At 51.5% G+C, this 13,867-nt stretch overlaps 1 protein-coding gene across 2 annotated transcripts in view; it reads right to left on the reverse strand.

Moving 5' to 3' along the window:
* Positions 1-837: 837 nt before the first annotated feature.
* DPYSL2 (dihydropyrimidinase like 2) overlaps positions 838-13,867 on the reverse strand; it is a 149,778-nt gene continuing 136,748 nt past the window's right edge. For both annotated transcript variants that reach the window (XM_004707614.3, XM_004707615.2), the window contains exons 11-14: positions 11,637-11,807; positions 5,329-5,508; positions 4,496-4,661; positions 838-3,476 (exon numbers count right to left, since the gene is read on the reverse strand). In XM_004707614.3, coding sequence (XP_004707671.1) covers positions 3,385-3,476; positions 4,496-4,661; positions 5,329-5,508; positions 11,637-11,807 — 609 coding nt within the window. In that variant the 3' untranslated portion in view covers positions 838-3,384. The remainder of the gene's footprint in view (positions 3,477-4,495; positions 4,662-5,328; positions 5,509-11,636; positions 11,808-13,867) is intronic.

Below are 13,867 nucleotides of genomic sequence, written 5' to 3' on the forward strand. Positions count from 1 at the left end.
TTCGATTAACCAATCTGATGACACTATTTAGTGCATTAAAACGTCTGCCATTGGAATTACTCAGGGCACAAAGGACGAAGGAAGCTAGTTTTAGTGGTGCTGGTGCTGCATGAAGAAAACGTCACTGAAAAGCACAGCTTCAGTAGGACTTCAAATCCACTTGGACTGTGACTAGTGTCAAAACTGTACTTGGCAGCACAAGAACGTAAAAACAAAAGAGGAAAGAGAACGATGTTATGACTGATGGGAGGCGGGGGCAAAGCACACACCTCTTCATTGTTATCAGAACCAGTAATATTCCTGTCAGTCAGTAGCATCACACTTTGGGTCGGGCCGGTTCTCCCCACTAATATATATGTTCCTGGACCTTGTTTGATGCGCTAAGTCCAGGTTTCCTGCAAGCTCCCTGGCTGAGCTCCAGCTAGGGGCTCACCACACCTTGGGGCTCATCTTTGAAGCATCCACACGTAGATGTGGGAGGAGACAAGCTATAAGGAAACAGAAACCCCCCAAGCGGTCATCACACTCGTCTGCCAGTTTCCACCCAATGTCCAGCTTCAAAGTCAGGTCTGCAGCCTCACCCCAGAGGCTCCCACGGCTTCCCTGCTTCTTTGATGAACTCCGGGGAATTTCTAACCTTCGGATCTGCCCCCCTACTGGCTCAGAGTGAAGCCTCACCCTGGGGTTTGCACATAATAACCTGCAGTGGCTGAAAATTCTTACAACTGCTCCAGTCACCAGAAGGCCAGAGGCGCCGGCGGACGTGGTGAGAGGGAAGACCCGGGCCGGACAACTGTCCCTCCCCTCTCAGAACAGCTCCACACAGACACAGCCCCGAAACGACCACATTCTGCTTTATTAGGCTTTCCATGGTAATATAACACAGCGTTCTTAAGGGGTAATACACACGAGACTTGTTCGTTTACCATCATTATTTTGCCAGGTAAGACAGTGGTTACAAAAAAAAAAAAGTACTTTTCTGGCTACACACATGATCAGCTTAGCATCGAAAGTTCTTCCACTCGTGGGTCACAACCACAATTCCAAGGGCGAAAACCGTCTATCATTAATTAAATCCTACACTGGGGGAGAGCATCAAGTCACTGCAGTTGATCAGTTCTGAGACACTGTCCATTTATTTTAGCATTTACATAGGACATTCACGTAACAGACACACAAAGCAAGCCAACTGGTAAACATGCTTACACAGCCTACAGAAATTTTCAGGTTTCAAATTGTTTGAAGAAAACAATCCAAAGAACCAAAAATACCATGGCCTGATACAGGGAAGAAAAAAAGAAAGAAAGAAACGGGAAGACTAAGTGAATACGAAAGAGCTGCAGATGTTTCTTAGAATTGAAACAAAAATTTTTTCCCAACTTGTTCCAATTTCCTCTAAGTGCAGGTGAGAGAGAAAAAAAAACAGTAAAATATATTAAGTTAACCAATTATTTTTAAAAGTGCAAATTACTTTGAAAATAACAAATAAACAACTTTTTTTAAAAAACCCAACGATCGCCCCAAAGGCAAAAACATGTGGACAGACAGGTGTGATGATGTCATGACCTACTGTATTACGTCATACTTTACAAAAGCGGATTTGATTTTACAGAAGCCTACAAACAGAGCATTTCTCAAGAGAACCTTCAACACGCTTGAAAAGAAATGCATCACCAATCCGCAGAGACGGGCGTGGTGCGCAGAGGAGGGCTGAGTGGCAAGCTGTCACTCAGACAAGGAAAGGAAGCAGACACCAGGTCACCTGTGGTCTACAGGCGGCCAACGTTTAACTGGTGATTTTCCCCACAAAAGCTCTGAGGTGGCCTATCACTTATAAAACAGATTTCCTTTGTCCTCTTGCAAAGTTCGATGGAGTGTCAGTCAAATCTCCCAAAGATTTTCTGGAAGAGAGAAGACCTCCCTGTGCTGTAGTCTTTCTTTCAAAATAGTCTGGTCAAGAAAGGTGATTTCGACACTGGCCCACCCCTAGCCTCTGCCCAACTTACCGTAGATACTCGTGTATAAGCCGAGTTTTCCAGCACACTTTTAATGCAGTTTTTGTGGTAAGATCAGGTGCCTCGGCTGGTATTCGGGTCAGCTTATACTTGAGTATGTACGGTATGTGATTTTCCCTCAAAGCCCCAATGTGTTCTAAACTTCCAGAAGATACTTCCTGGGCAAACAGAAGGCCACTGAGGCCAGACTCCCCCAAATCCAATCCTTCTGGGCTTGAAGGTGGTTCGCTCACTTGGGTCATGAGGCTCACTCGACAGGGGTGGTGGTCTGTCAGAGGGAACGCCTCCATGCCGCACAGCCTCAGCCCAGCACTGACTGACCGTGTGGGTGAGTTAGTGTGGCCCGTCCCTGCACCTGGGGGAGTGGCTCCCCTTCCAGCGCCCGGCCTCGTGATGGGTGGCGGGTGGGTAGCACCAGTCTACATGGAGGCAAAGAGCATCTACTATGGTGGAAATGGCAAAGCTCAGAGTCCTCGGGCAGGTTCTTAGCACAACAGTAAAAGGACAGAAGAGAGGAGGCGAGGAGGTGAGGCAGGGCGAGAGCCAACACCAATGAGGGCGGACATTTGAAAGGGCCCAGGCAGGAAAAGCAGAGACAGCACAAAAGAGGTGAAAAGAGAGAGAAACGGCAACCCTCCCAAGGTTCGATCGGCAGCAGAATCTAGGCCCAACAGAAAGCACGTCTTGCTTTGTGAGCAGCTGACCCAGAGGACTACGGAATATGGCAATGGGACAATTGGAGCCCCTCGGGGGTGACAGGCTGAGGTCTGCCTACCTCCCCGAGTCGGCTCGGTGGTTACGTAATTGCATCATTAGGATGTCCAGTTCAAACCCCTTGTATTAATAATGTTGAATTAGACCTTCCAATTGAGTGTCCAAAGCACAACAAAAATTCTCCTCCCCACCCCCTCCCCCAACCCAGCCCCACAAAGAAAAGACTTTAAAAAACCAAAACCAAAAAACCAAAGTGTTGTCTTTAAGAAAAAAAGGCAGCTCCTGGGAAATTCACTTTCTCTCCCTCCGTGAAAAGGAAGATGCTAACAAGGTCAACAGAGGATGGCGATGAGGGCACACCTCTCTGACTTGCTTTGTTCGCATGTCTGAGTGTGGGGTGCGGTTCCGTTTTCGGGGTTGGCGGATAGGCTTGGGTGTGATACTCGGAGATGAGTGGGGGAGCGGGGGAGTAAAATCAGTGACTTCCGGGTGAAGGACTAAGAGGGAGCCCCATGAACTGGCTTCCCCACAGTAACTATCACAGGCTCTTAAAGGGGAATGGGGGGGGGGGGAGTAAGAAAGGAAGAAAAGTCTCAGAATGTCCGCAGGTGTCCCATCCCTCATCCCCAAGGGGGGTTCCAGGGGCCCGGGGCCTCTAGCCCAGGCTGGTGATGTTGGCACGGCCGCCAGGGGGTGCCACGATGCGCTGGGTGGTGCGGCGAGGAATGTTGTCGTCGATCTGGGCGCCTGGAGAAAAGAGCAGACAGACAGACGGGTCAGCGTCACCCGCAGGCCTGCCGCGCAAGGAACTACAAAATCGAGGGGCCCAAGATGCCCAGGGAATCCCACGCTCCGGACAGCAGTCTTGGCAGAAGCTAGGTGAATCTCTTACTTGACAAAGTCAAACGCCGTCTCGGCACGGCATCTCTGGCTTTTGACTGGTTCCGATTACAGGCCCAGGAGGAGTCTAACTGACAGAGGCTTCTCTGTGGAGGCAGCCCTCTCGCTGACGCCCTGACCCCACACATCTACTGACCGACCGACCGCACAGCCACAGGCAGGAGCAGTGGTCCCTTAGTCTGGATGGCCTGGAGAAATAGGGCAGCCCAGACATTATGCTGCCCATTCACTTTATGATATGTTTGTGTGTGTGCACGCCATATACATTTGGGTATTTTATCTGTGGCTGGGGGGCTAGAAGAGAGGAAAATTCTACTCATAAACGAAAATGAAGACGTGGAAGGAAAAGCAGAGCTGAAGCCCTGGCATCGGGCCCTTTCCTCCTAGCCATTCCCTCACATCCGTTTTCAGATGGCTCTGTCCAAAGCGCTCTGCGCGCACACAATGCGTTCCATCCTCACCACACCCCCGAGGTGGCTCCTATTATCTGGCCCATTCTGCAGCCTGAAGCACAGCCAGGCTCGAGTTCTGTACGGAAGTTGCTAAGTTCCAGGCTCCACAGCTGGACTACCCCAGTGCACTGCCTATGTGGGCAGAAGACATGACCCCAAACACCCCGACTTCATTGTTTTGTTTTCCAGGATGGATGTAACACACTGAAAAACATGGGAATTACACACAGTGTGTGCATCCTAGCATTATACTAAGATTATAAACTGAAGTTGGGATTCTGAAACACCGCCTGGTCATTTGTATGAAAACATCTCCCTGCTGAGATGAGTCCTTCCTACTAAGAGCAAAAATCATTCACAGCCTCAGGGAGGGTGGCCCTGAAGAGCTCGTGTGAACCCAAACTAGAACCGTACCGGACAAGCTGAACCCAGACTGGTGCAGGTTCCGGACAGGAGGGGCCTGTTGCTTGGCAGGAGACGTCTTGGCCGAGGAGGCTGGAGTGACCGTCTTGGGCGTCACCGACACCTCACACACCGGCCCATCGTAGAGGCCGCGAGGGACCCCTCTCAGCTCCGCCAGCTGGAAACATAAGAACCCCGCCAAGTCAGGCCCCAGTCACAGCCACCCAGCCACCGGGGGCTCAGCCTGGGGCATTGGGGATGGAGGAGCCCATCTCCCAGTGTCCGCAGGGGTCGCATGGCCCTCAATCGCCCACCGTTCCCAGCCAGAGCTCCCTTCAAGGTGGGGACGGGTACTGGGTAGCGCTATAGAAATGATGAGCATTTCTGACTTTTTTTCTCCAAAGCGGTATGACTTTAAGTCTTCTGGGATCCACTAACAGTTTGCCTCATGCTCTAGGCTGATCTCAAACTCTCCTTCCGATCTCACCCCGACCCCCACCCACTGCTTCAATTTCAAGCCCTTGCCTCCCCGTCTTCACCCCACTGCGCACCCCTCAGGCTCTGCACCTCCTCTTTCACAGACCCTTGTCTCCCGTATCGGACTGGACCGACCCCTTGGGAGCCCTCCAGACCTAACTTGAGACACTCCCTCTGGTGACACTCTCCCCCACGACTCCATAGCAGTGGCCTTGTCTCGGGTCTTCCCTGCCCGCTGCTAGAAGCACTTGACCTCTGAGGACCCACCTGACCCTTCCCGGGTCAGATCCTGGTACCCCCCCTTACTCATGCAGGATTGTGAATCACAGCGCTTCGTCCACAGAAGGAACAAGCCCCCAGCCACTCACCCTGCTCCTGGCCTTGATCCGCTTGTAAACGAAGTCGGGGAAGGGCTTGCGGGGGATGTAGCGCCCGGAGCCCTCGGTGACGTGAAGGGTGCCGTCCTCCAGCACGATCTTCCCCTGGCTGATCACCACCAGCGGGGAGCCCCGGCACTCCACGCCTTCGAACACGTTGTACTCTAGCGACTGCAGGGAGGAAGCAGGGCTGCCGTCAGAGCAGGCCCCGCCACTCAGGCTGGACCCCACTGCCCGGACACCCCCGGGGGTGGGGAGGGCCACATCCCTGTCCTGCCTGCTGCACTGACAGCCACTCCACCTGTGGCCTGATTTCCCTGTCTGTAAGCAGGTATCATCGTTCTCCTGCCTCACAGGACGCGTCAACCGAGTTGAAGGGTCACGGGGAGGAGACCAGCCAGGCAGGGTGCAGGAAAGCACCGATGAAACATACAACTGTCCTCTAGTTCTCTAATGCTTCTTCCCCACCACTAGCATGATCCCAATTCTCCCTTACAAATCCGGCTAGACCAGAGCATGTACACTGGTGCAGATAAGAGCTGGAACCACAAGGAATCCAGGACAGATAACCGTCAGGACCAGTGGTGTGAGTGGCGATACTGGGAGGGTGGAGTGTGATTGGGTGAGAAAGGGGGAACTGATCACAATGATCTACCTATAACTCCCTCCCTGGGGAACAGGCAACAGAAAAGTGGGTGAAGGGAGACGTCGGACAGTGTAAGGCATGACAAAATAATAATAATTCATAAATTATCAAGAGTTCGTGAGGGAGGGAGGGAGGGGGATGGAGGGGAAGAAAATGAGCTGAGACCAAGGGCTCAAGTAGAAAGCATATGTTTTGAGAACAATGATGGCAACAAATGTACAATTGTGCTTGACACAATGGATGGATGGATGGATGGATGGATGGATGGATGGATGGATGGTGATAAGAGGTGTATGAGCCCCCAATAAAAATGATTAAAAATAAAGCAGTGTCACACGGAAAAGCAGGTGGGTGTTCACCGTCAACGCAACACCCACCCGAGGGCGAGGAGCCCACATCCAGAGGCGACGTTCTTCTTGCCCGCTGAGCAACCAATGGGCTTCCTCAACCAAGGGCGAAATTTAACCTTGACATGGGGCCCCCACAAGTAGGGTTTCCCGCTGGCCTACCCCATTTTCCAATGTCCTTGCAACGTGGTTAAACGGAAATTCCTAACGGAGTGGACTGTGGGAACTTAAGAGGCACCATGCATGCCTCAGATGCACTCTGGGAGGGTTGGTGCCTTGCTGTGCTAGTCACATAATCTTGTGTCCATTTGAGGATTGAGAGTGTAGGGGTGGAGCCTGGCCTGTCAATCGGGATGTAGCCAATGGGGCCTCCGTGTGGGTGTGGAGACACTCCACTGGCAAGACACATGGCCCTACGCCCTGGGAGCTGGAGAAGCCACACGGACCTGCCCGGATGCAACCAGACCTCTGGTGCTAGAGATGCGACATGGCGACCCCTGCCAGCGCTGCGATGCTTACAACGCCACTGGATCCAAAGACTTCCCACCCACTGGCCTGTGACTGTCCTGCATCCACCATCATTGCATGTGTGTTGTGAGTCTGAAGAGGACTTTAGATTGGTATTGGACTTATGGGCTTGGAATGGACTGAGTTGGGATGCTTTCTTAATATACAATGACCCTTTCTATAAAATTCTCTCTTTAACACATGTAAGCATCTATGGATTTGTTTCTCTAGTTCACCCGGACGGACACACTGGCCAAATCAAGGCGGCCATGCTTTGGGCTTTAGGCTCCCCGGGTGGCGTGGAGCGGACCTGCATGCCTCGTGGAAAGCATGCCGGGCCTCTCTGGGCACAGCGATTGCTGTTGGGGGAAGAAGGAAGAGAAGAGCAGACACCAAACACGCCATGTGTCGGGACAGTCTCTCCAGGCGGCCACTTCCAGAGACTTCAGAGGGCCTCCTCGGGCACACAGGGCCATGGGAGAGGCCAGGCATAGATGCTTCACAGGCGGCTCCAACCATGGAGTCTCGGCTTCTGGGAAAATTCAACCAGGCAGAAGCTTCCGTCCAGGTTATCAACACTGATGGAGTTAGACGGCCGTCCAGGTTATTGGCACTGATGGAGTTAGATGGAGCGAGCTGTCACTGAGCTGCAGCTCAGGAGAACAGTTCTGCTTGGGGCACTGGTCAGCAGGGTGGACAGGCCTCGGTGTTAAGATGCAAGTATTGCCCCTGATTCATTCTTGAGTGACTGCTCCTAGTCCCACAGTGGAGCCTGAGGAAGCTGGCCAGGACCTGAGGCGGAGTGGCACCCGGGGGAGGGAAGAGGCCTCAGGTTTGCAGCCCCAAGTTCTACTGCCATGTCTCCCGGACGCCGAGACCCTCAACTCTGAAATCAGATGTGGCTCCTCATGGAGGGGACTGTGCACCACCGTTCACCCGGGCTGCTGGCAAGCTCAGCCAGAGAGCACTGTTATTCCTGCAGGCCTGGGGATTGCCAAGCCGAGGCCACTTAAACCCTTCAGGGAACATGTTCCTTCACCCTCCACCCTGCATGGAAGGTTTTCATTTCTACCACTCTTTTCGGCAGGCCTGGTTCAGGCCTTATTTAGTAGGAGGGCCCTCTTGGCCTACCTATCTTGGACGTCTTTTGTCTTTGTGATACACAACATCGTGGACCATCTTCAAAATTAATGGCCTCTCATATTTAGCGTCCCCAGGAGTTGCTGGCCTCTGAACAGACCACTTTAATTCTGCCCAGTGCCTCAGTTTCTTCACTGCCTACCTCTGGAGGCCGATCCGCAGAGAAGGCACGTAAAAAACCTCCCCCGTGTGCAATCACAGTGAGAGATTACATGCATCCCTAAAATCATCTTCCAAGAACGCTCAGCACTCCGAGCCTGGGCCAAGCGCAGTTCTTCCACGTCTCGTCCACAGCGAACCGACCAACTCCTCTTGTGCCCTCCCAGACATCATCTCATTGTAATCGGCACCCACCTGCCCTGGGGGTTCAAGTCCCAGGCCTGCCACCCACTCGCGCTGTGACCCATCACTTAAACTCCTCAAAGCAGCAGTTTTCTCAACAACTAAGGGATAAGGTTCCATTTGCACGACAGATGCCAAAGGCAGTGAAATATCACTGAATTAAAAGCATCTAGGAGCCCGGGGGTGGTATACGTTGGGTTGCAAGGTCAGCTAGTCAGTCCCTCCTCGGGAAAAAGACGGGTCTTCCTACCCGTGTAAAGAGTGACAGCTTGGAAACCCACAGAGGCAGTTCTAGCCTGTCCTGTGGGGTCGCCATGAGTCGCACTGACTCTAAGGCAGTGAGTTGAGCAAGCTACCTGGCACGCGGTAGGCATTCCGAAAATGCTCATTCACTCACTGTCTGGGGACTTTTGTCTCCTTTTGCATTTCCCCACAACCCTAAGCCTTTTAGTGTCAAAGGTATCATAAGACACATACACGGGGCTTCGAAACGTCCATAGAAAGTGGAATTAGAAGGCATTTCCACTAACTCGCAGAAGCCCCCTCCAGCTATTGTTTGTTGTTGATAGTTGCCTTCAAGCCGGCTCTGACTCACAGCGGCCTTATGTGTGGCAACTGAAAGCCTGCCCAGTTCTGTGCCACCTTCCTGCCTGGCTCAGCAAACATGCCGTTGTGACCCGCTGGTTTCTTTCATGGCCGAATTTCCGGGCCTTGCCTCCTAGCCTTTCGGTTTGTGGCGACTTGCTGGAAGTGATGCCATTTCAAATACGAGCTGCGAGGACAGCTTTTGGTAGAGTGTCCAGACTAAGACACCGAGCTAATGGCATGTGAATGAGTCGCCACGGAGCACCGAGAATAGCTTTTGGGTGGCCTGCCATGTTCAGAAAGTCGGGGGGAGCCAGCCGCATATCGCTAAATGACTTAAAACGGACCAGCCCAAGAGTCAGACCACAGCTCAGGGAGTTCAGCTCCTACCCTTTTGCAGCAGGTGCAGACGCTGCCACCTACATCTGCCCACGCTCACTGGCTGGCTGCCTGGAAAAGCCAAGCAGAGGCTTCCCAACAGATCTGTCAAGAACAGTTTGCTGGATGTTCCGAATTAGCGCTCAGCGGCCTCGCGGTCAGAAGTGCTGGATTACAGGGGGCAAGCCTTTCGAGTGTCTTTTCCCACATGATTAATGCCGAGTGGGCCTGCTTGGTTTGGCTCTTGAAAACAGGTGAGGACTAAAGGGGCACTATGGGCGGCCAACACGTCTCACCGGGTCACCTGATGCCTAGGTAAAGCTGGGGGGGTGGCAGGGATCTGCTGCTCCGGGGAAGGTTTGGGGGAGCTCTGTACAGAGGGTAGGCCCTGCCGGCCCACATCCTGACTCCTTCACATCCCCTCTTCCTCCAGGGTCAGAGTTCTAAACGAGGTCACCTGCATCCGAAACAGTGAGCCCCGTTTTCCCTTTGGGCCATCGCTGAGGTAGGGAAGGGGCTCTGGAAGGGAGCTGGGCGGGAAGCACTATCTCCCATCTGCCACGGCGGCTGAGAGGTTGCGCCTGCAATCCGGCAGGGAGGGCCCTGGACAACGTTGGACTCTAATTCTGGCTCTACCGCAAAATAGCTATGTAACATTAGACTGGTCAGTTATGCTTGCTAAGCCTGTGTTTGTTTATCTTCCAAATTGGGATCATAATACCAGTCCCTTTATCGAGCTGGTCAAATGAAACAGTAAATGGGAGCATGCTTTTAAATGCAGACCTGCATATAGGCCCACTGGGCCTGCCAGCAACAGCCCCCGTGGGCCCCCAGGAAGGGACAAATCCAAGATGGAAGTGGATTGGTTGGGAAGCTGTGCTGGAAGGCAGAGCAAACAGCAACAACAACCAATCCCCAACTTATGGCTACGGAGTCAACTCTGACTCCCAGGGACACGACAGGTCAGAGCAGAGCTGTGGCTGTAAATCATCACCCAGAGCCTCAGCTTCGTCCCTCGGAGCAGCTGGTGGGTTCAAACGGCTGACCTAGCAGCTCCACACATTACCCACTGTGCTACCAGGTCTTCCAGGGATAAGGGATCCAGCCACAGACACTGAGAGCTCTGTCAAGAGGCACCCACCAACTCTGCACCCAAAGCACCTCACGCCAAGTGACGGAGAGATGGAGAAGGGTCCAGGCTGGTTGTGGAGAAAAGACCAAAAAGCTACCTCTGCGCACTCTAGGAAGAGCAATCTAGAATCATGTTATCAACCGAGGCCGCTCTCGGTTCAGCACGTCAAGTATTAGATCTTCTCCATTCAGGAAGAACCCACTGCAGGGTGTATGTGAGTCCCTGACACCGAGCCCTGCTCTGCCCCAGACGCACTCCTCTCCCAAAGCGCACTCTCGTGGGTGTTCCTCCCCCATTACATATGGTTTTATACATGGATGTTTTGGTGTGTTCCAACACATACAGATTTTAGGAATTGCTGGTATCTAACACCTCAGCTCTCGGCTTACCGACCACGACCCTCAGAGACCTGGCCTGCCCTCCCTCCCTCTCAACTGGGAGGCCTGGGACAGGAAGCAAGTCTCCTGCCCACGGTTTAACGAGAGTAGCCTGGCCCTCTCTCCACCACAAAACCGAAAGGACTGAGGGGATACTTCTTTGAGAAGCGACAATCCATGAATTCCTTTAAGGCTGTAAGAGCATCCGCCCCGCAGGTTGTCATAGCAATGCTGCTGCAAAGCAACAAGGTGTTAAGAGGATAAAAGTATCCACTAAGCATCTCAGGAACAGAGGTTTTTACATCCCTCATGCTAAGTACTGTCACGAGAGGTGTTCCTCCAAATCATTGACTTCTAGAAGCTTCTGCCAGGCCAGCGTGACTGTGGAGGTCCTGGGGATGGAGAGGCCTGGTGTGAAGGGTACTGAGCACATGGATTTCAGTCAGCTCTCACTGCCATGGAGGCTGCGATTCTGCCTCGGAGCCTACAGGGCAGCGCAGAACTGCTCGGTGCGTTTCCGAGACTGTAACTCTTCATGCGAGTAGAAAGCCTCATCTTTCTCCCCAGGAGCAACCAGCAGTTTCGAACTGCTGGCCTTGCTGACGGTAGCCCAGTGTGTACACGTTTTTTTAAATTCTCCTCAGAAATCGCAAGTTATGCACTTGGTGGGGGGGAGTTAATTCCTATTACACTGGATTCCTCCTAGCCCTCCCCACTGGATTCCTCTCCTAGCCCTCCCAGCTGGATTCCTCTCCTAGCCCTGCCCACTGGATTCCTCTCCTAGCCCTGCCCACTGGATTCCTCTCCTAGCCCTCCCCGCCCCTGGGTCTCCAGCTGTGACTTACGCTGTTGTGCGTCTTGGCTGAGATGGTCTTCACGGTGTCCGGATCCCAGATGACCAGGTCAGCATCGGACCCCACAGCGATGCGGCCTTTCCGGGGATAAAGGTTGAAGATTTTGGCTGCATTGGTGCTGGTCACAGCCACAAACTGGTTCTCGTCCATCTTGCCAGTTACCTACGGGGACAACACGCACCCCAAGAGCATGTCAGGAAGCTGAAAGGTGGATGCTACGTAGCAATTGACAAAAAGAACATGTGGCGGGTGCACACAGCAACTCGAGGGCCTCACGGCCGGTGACACCGGGAACCCCCGCTGCGCGGGCACACGGCTTTAGCATTCCCCAGATGGAGGAATTACAGAGCTGGTCGCCTGGGCTGCGGGGTGGTGGGGGGATGGGAGTCGGTGCAGCTATAAAGGGAAAGACAGCATGAAGCTGCTCCACACGATCTTGGCAACTTCTTCTAAACCTACAACTGGTTTGCAATAAAACGCTGTTGCTGTTGTTGTGGCTGTTGTAATATTTGAAGGGTTTGCACCAACTCTCCAGGCAGTACCAGCTGTCTTGATTGGCTGCTGTTTTCAACAAGATATACACGCCCACCCTATCTTCTGGTCTAGCCCCCACCCAAAATCTCAACCCACGTCTGACTTAAAGCAGTATGCCTCACATAGTTCCTCCACTCCGTTCCTTCCCTGTAATTTCTTATCTTTACCACTTGGGCTCAATTGTCCCTTTAAGCCGAGGATTCAAGGAAATGACTATATTATCTCTGAATTAGAACACCCACTCTACATCTAGTAGAAAAGTCGACAAAGAAATGATCAGATATACAAAGTGTTGAGGGAAAAAACCTCATAATCAGGGAGATACTATTTGCTGTAATTAGAAAATGAAGATATTCAGTGAAAGACAATAAGATACAAAATTCGAGTTCTTGCTTCAACACTGATAGTGATGTGGACCAGGTAAAGGAAACCTTCCTGGGCATGAACTCGGTACAGTCTTCCTGCTAAACGTTCTGGCACGATCTACCAAAATCTGGAAAATATACAGGCCCTGTGACCCAGCCAGTCATTTCTAGAGATTTCTGAGACATAACGAAGAACATGCACCAAAGATGTTTCTACAAGGGTGTCCCTATCAGTAAAATATAAAATAAATGATCAGTGCATTAAAAAGGAATTGGGGTTCAGAATTAAGATGGAATCAGGTTTCAAGTTTGTTTAAGGATATCGTCACATTTTTTGTGGCACACTAAAATTTTTAAAAATCAGATTAAACAAAATTGCAAGCATGTTGACACCAATGTGATGCAGACACACACTCACACACTCACGCGCGCGCACGTCGTGCACAAACGCCTGTCCTCACCCTCTGGTGAAAAACAGGAAGCCATCCATCCAACTGAACTACAGTTGATTCAGAAACACGACCTTCTCAGTGATTTTAAGCACTTCCTTTTTCTTTTTGAAATCACGCTATCTCGATTACATAGCCTAACATACGTATTAACACACACACACACAACAGTTGGGTTACTGTATTTTAAAATACTGAAAACGAAAAAGCCCAAAGATTCTATAAAGGTCAGTAGATGTTGGGAATGCTAAGCTCAGAGAGCCTAAGAGCCAGTTGTAAAAAAACCGAGGTAGTTTCCAAGTGGCAGAGAGCTAACCCTTCCGGTTGCTAAGGAAGCTTCTTTTCCTGACAACCCAGATAGTCCTCTTTTAAAGACTCCCAGGCTGGTCTCAGTCTCTACTGCTCCACTGATGATAATGACAGGGGATATATACGAGGGGGCTTCAAAAAGCTTGTGGAGAAAATTCCATTACCTCTTCATTCTATTTTCCCACAAATTGTTTGAAGCCCCTTGTGTGCACTATGTAGACAGAAATGCCTCTAAGAAGCGCGTCTTTCGCCGGACAGTGTAATATAAGATACAATAATAATTTATAAATTATTAAGGGTGCATGGGGGAGAGGGGAGGAGGAAGGGAAGGGGAGGGGGGAAAAAAGGAAAATGAGCTGATTCCGGGAACCCAAGAGGCAAGCGAATTTTGGGAATAATGAGGGCAACAAATGTATAGATGTGTTTTATACAATTGATCTATGTATTGTGATGAATTGTATGAGCCCCAATAAACTGATTTAAAAACAAAAAAAGAAGTGCGCCTTTGATTTCCAAGCCTAAGAATGGCCACCACACAAGTATCAGTTTCTACAATTCCCTCGAC

This window comes from Echinops telfairi, unplaced genomic scaffold (genome assembly GCF_000313985.2).
Source record: "Echinops telfairi isolate 266 unplaced genomic scaffold, ASM31398v2 ScPeMD7_9;HRSCAF=40, whole genome shotgun sequence".
Classification (NCBI taxonomy): Eukaryota; Metazoa; Chordata; class Mammalia; order Afrosoricida; family Tenrecidae; genus Echinops; species Echinops telfairi.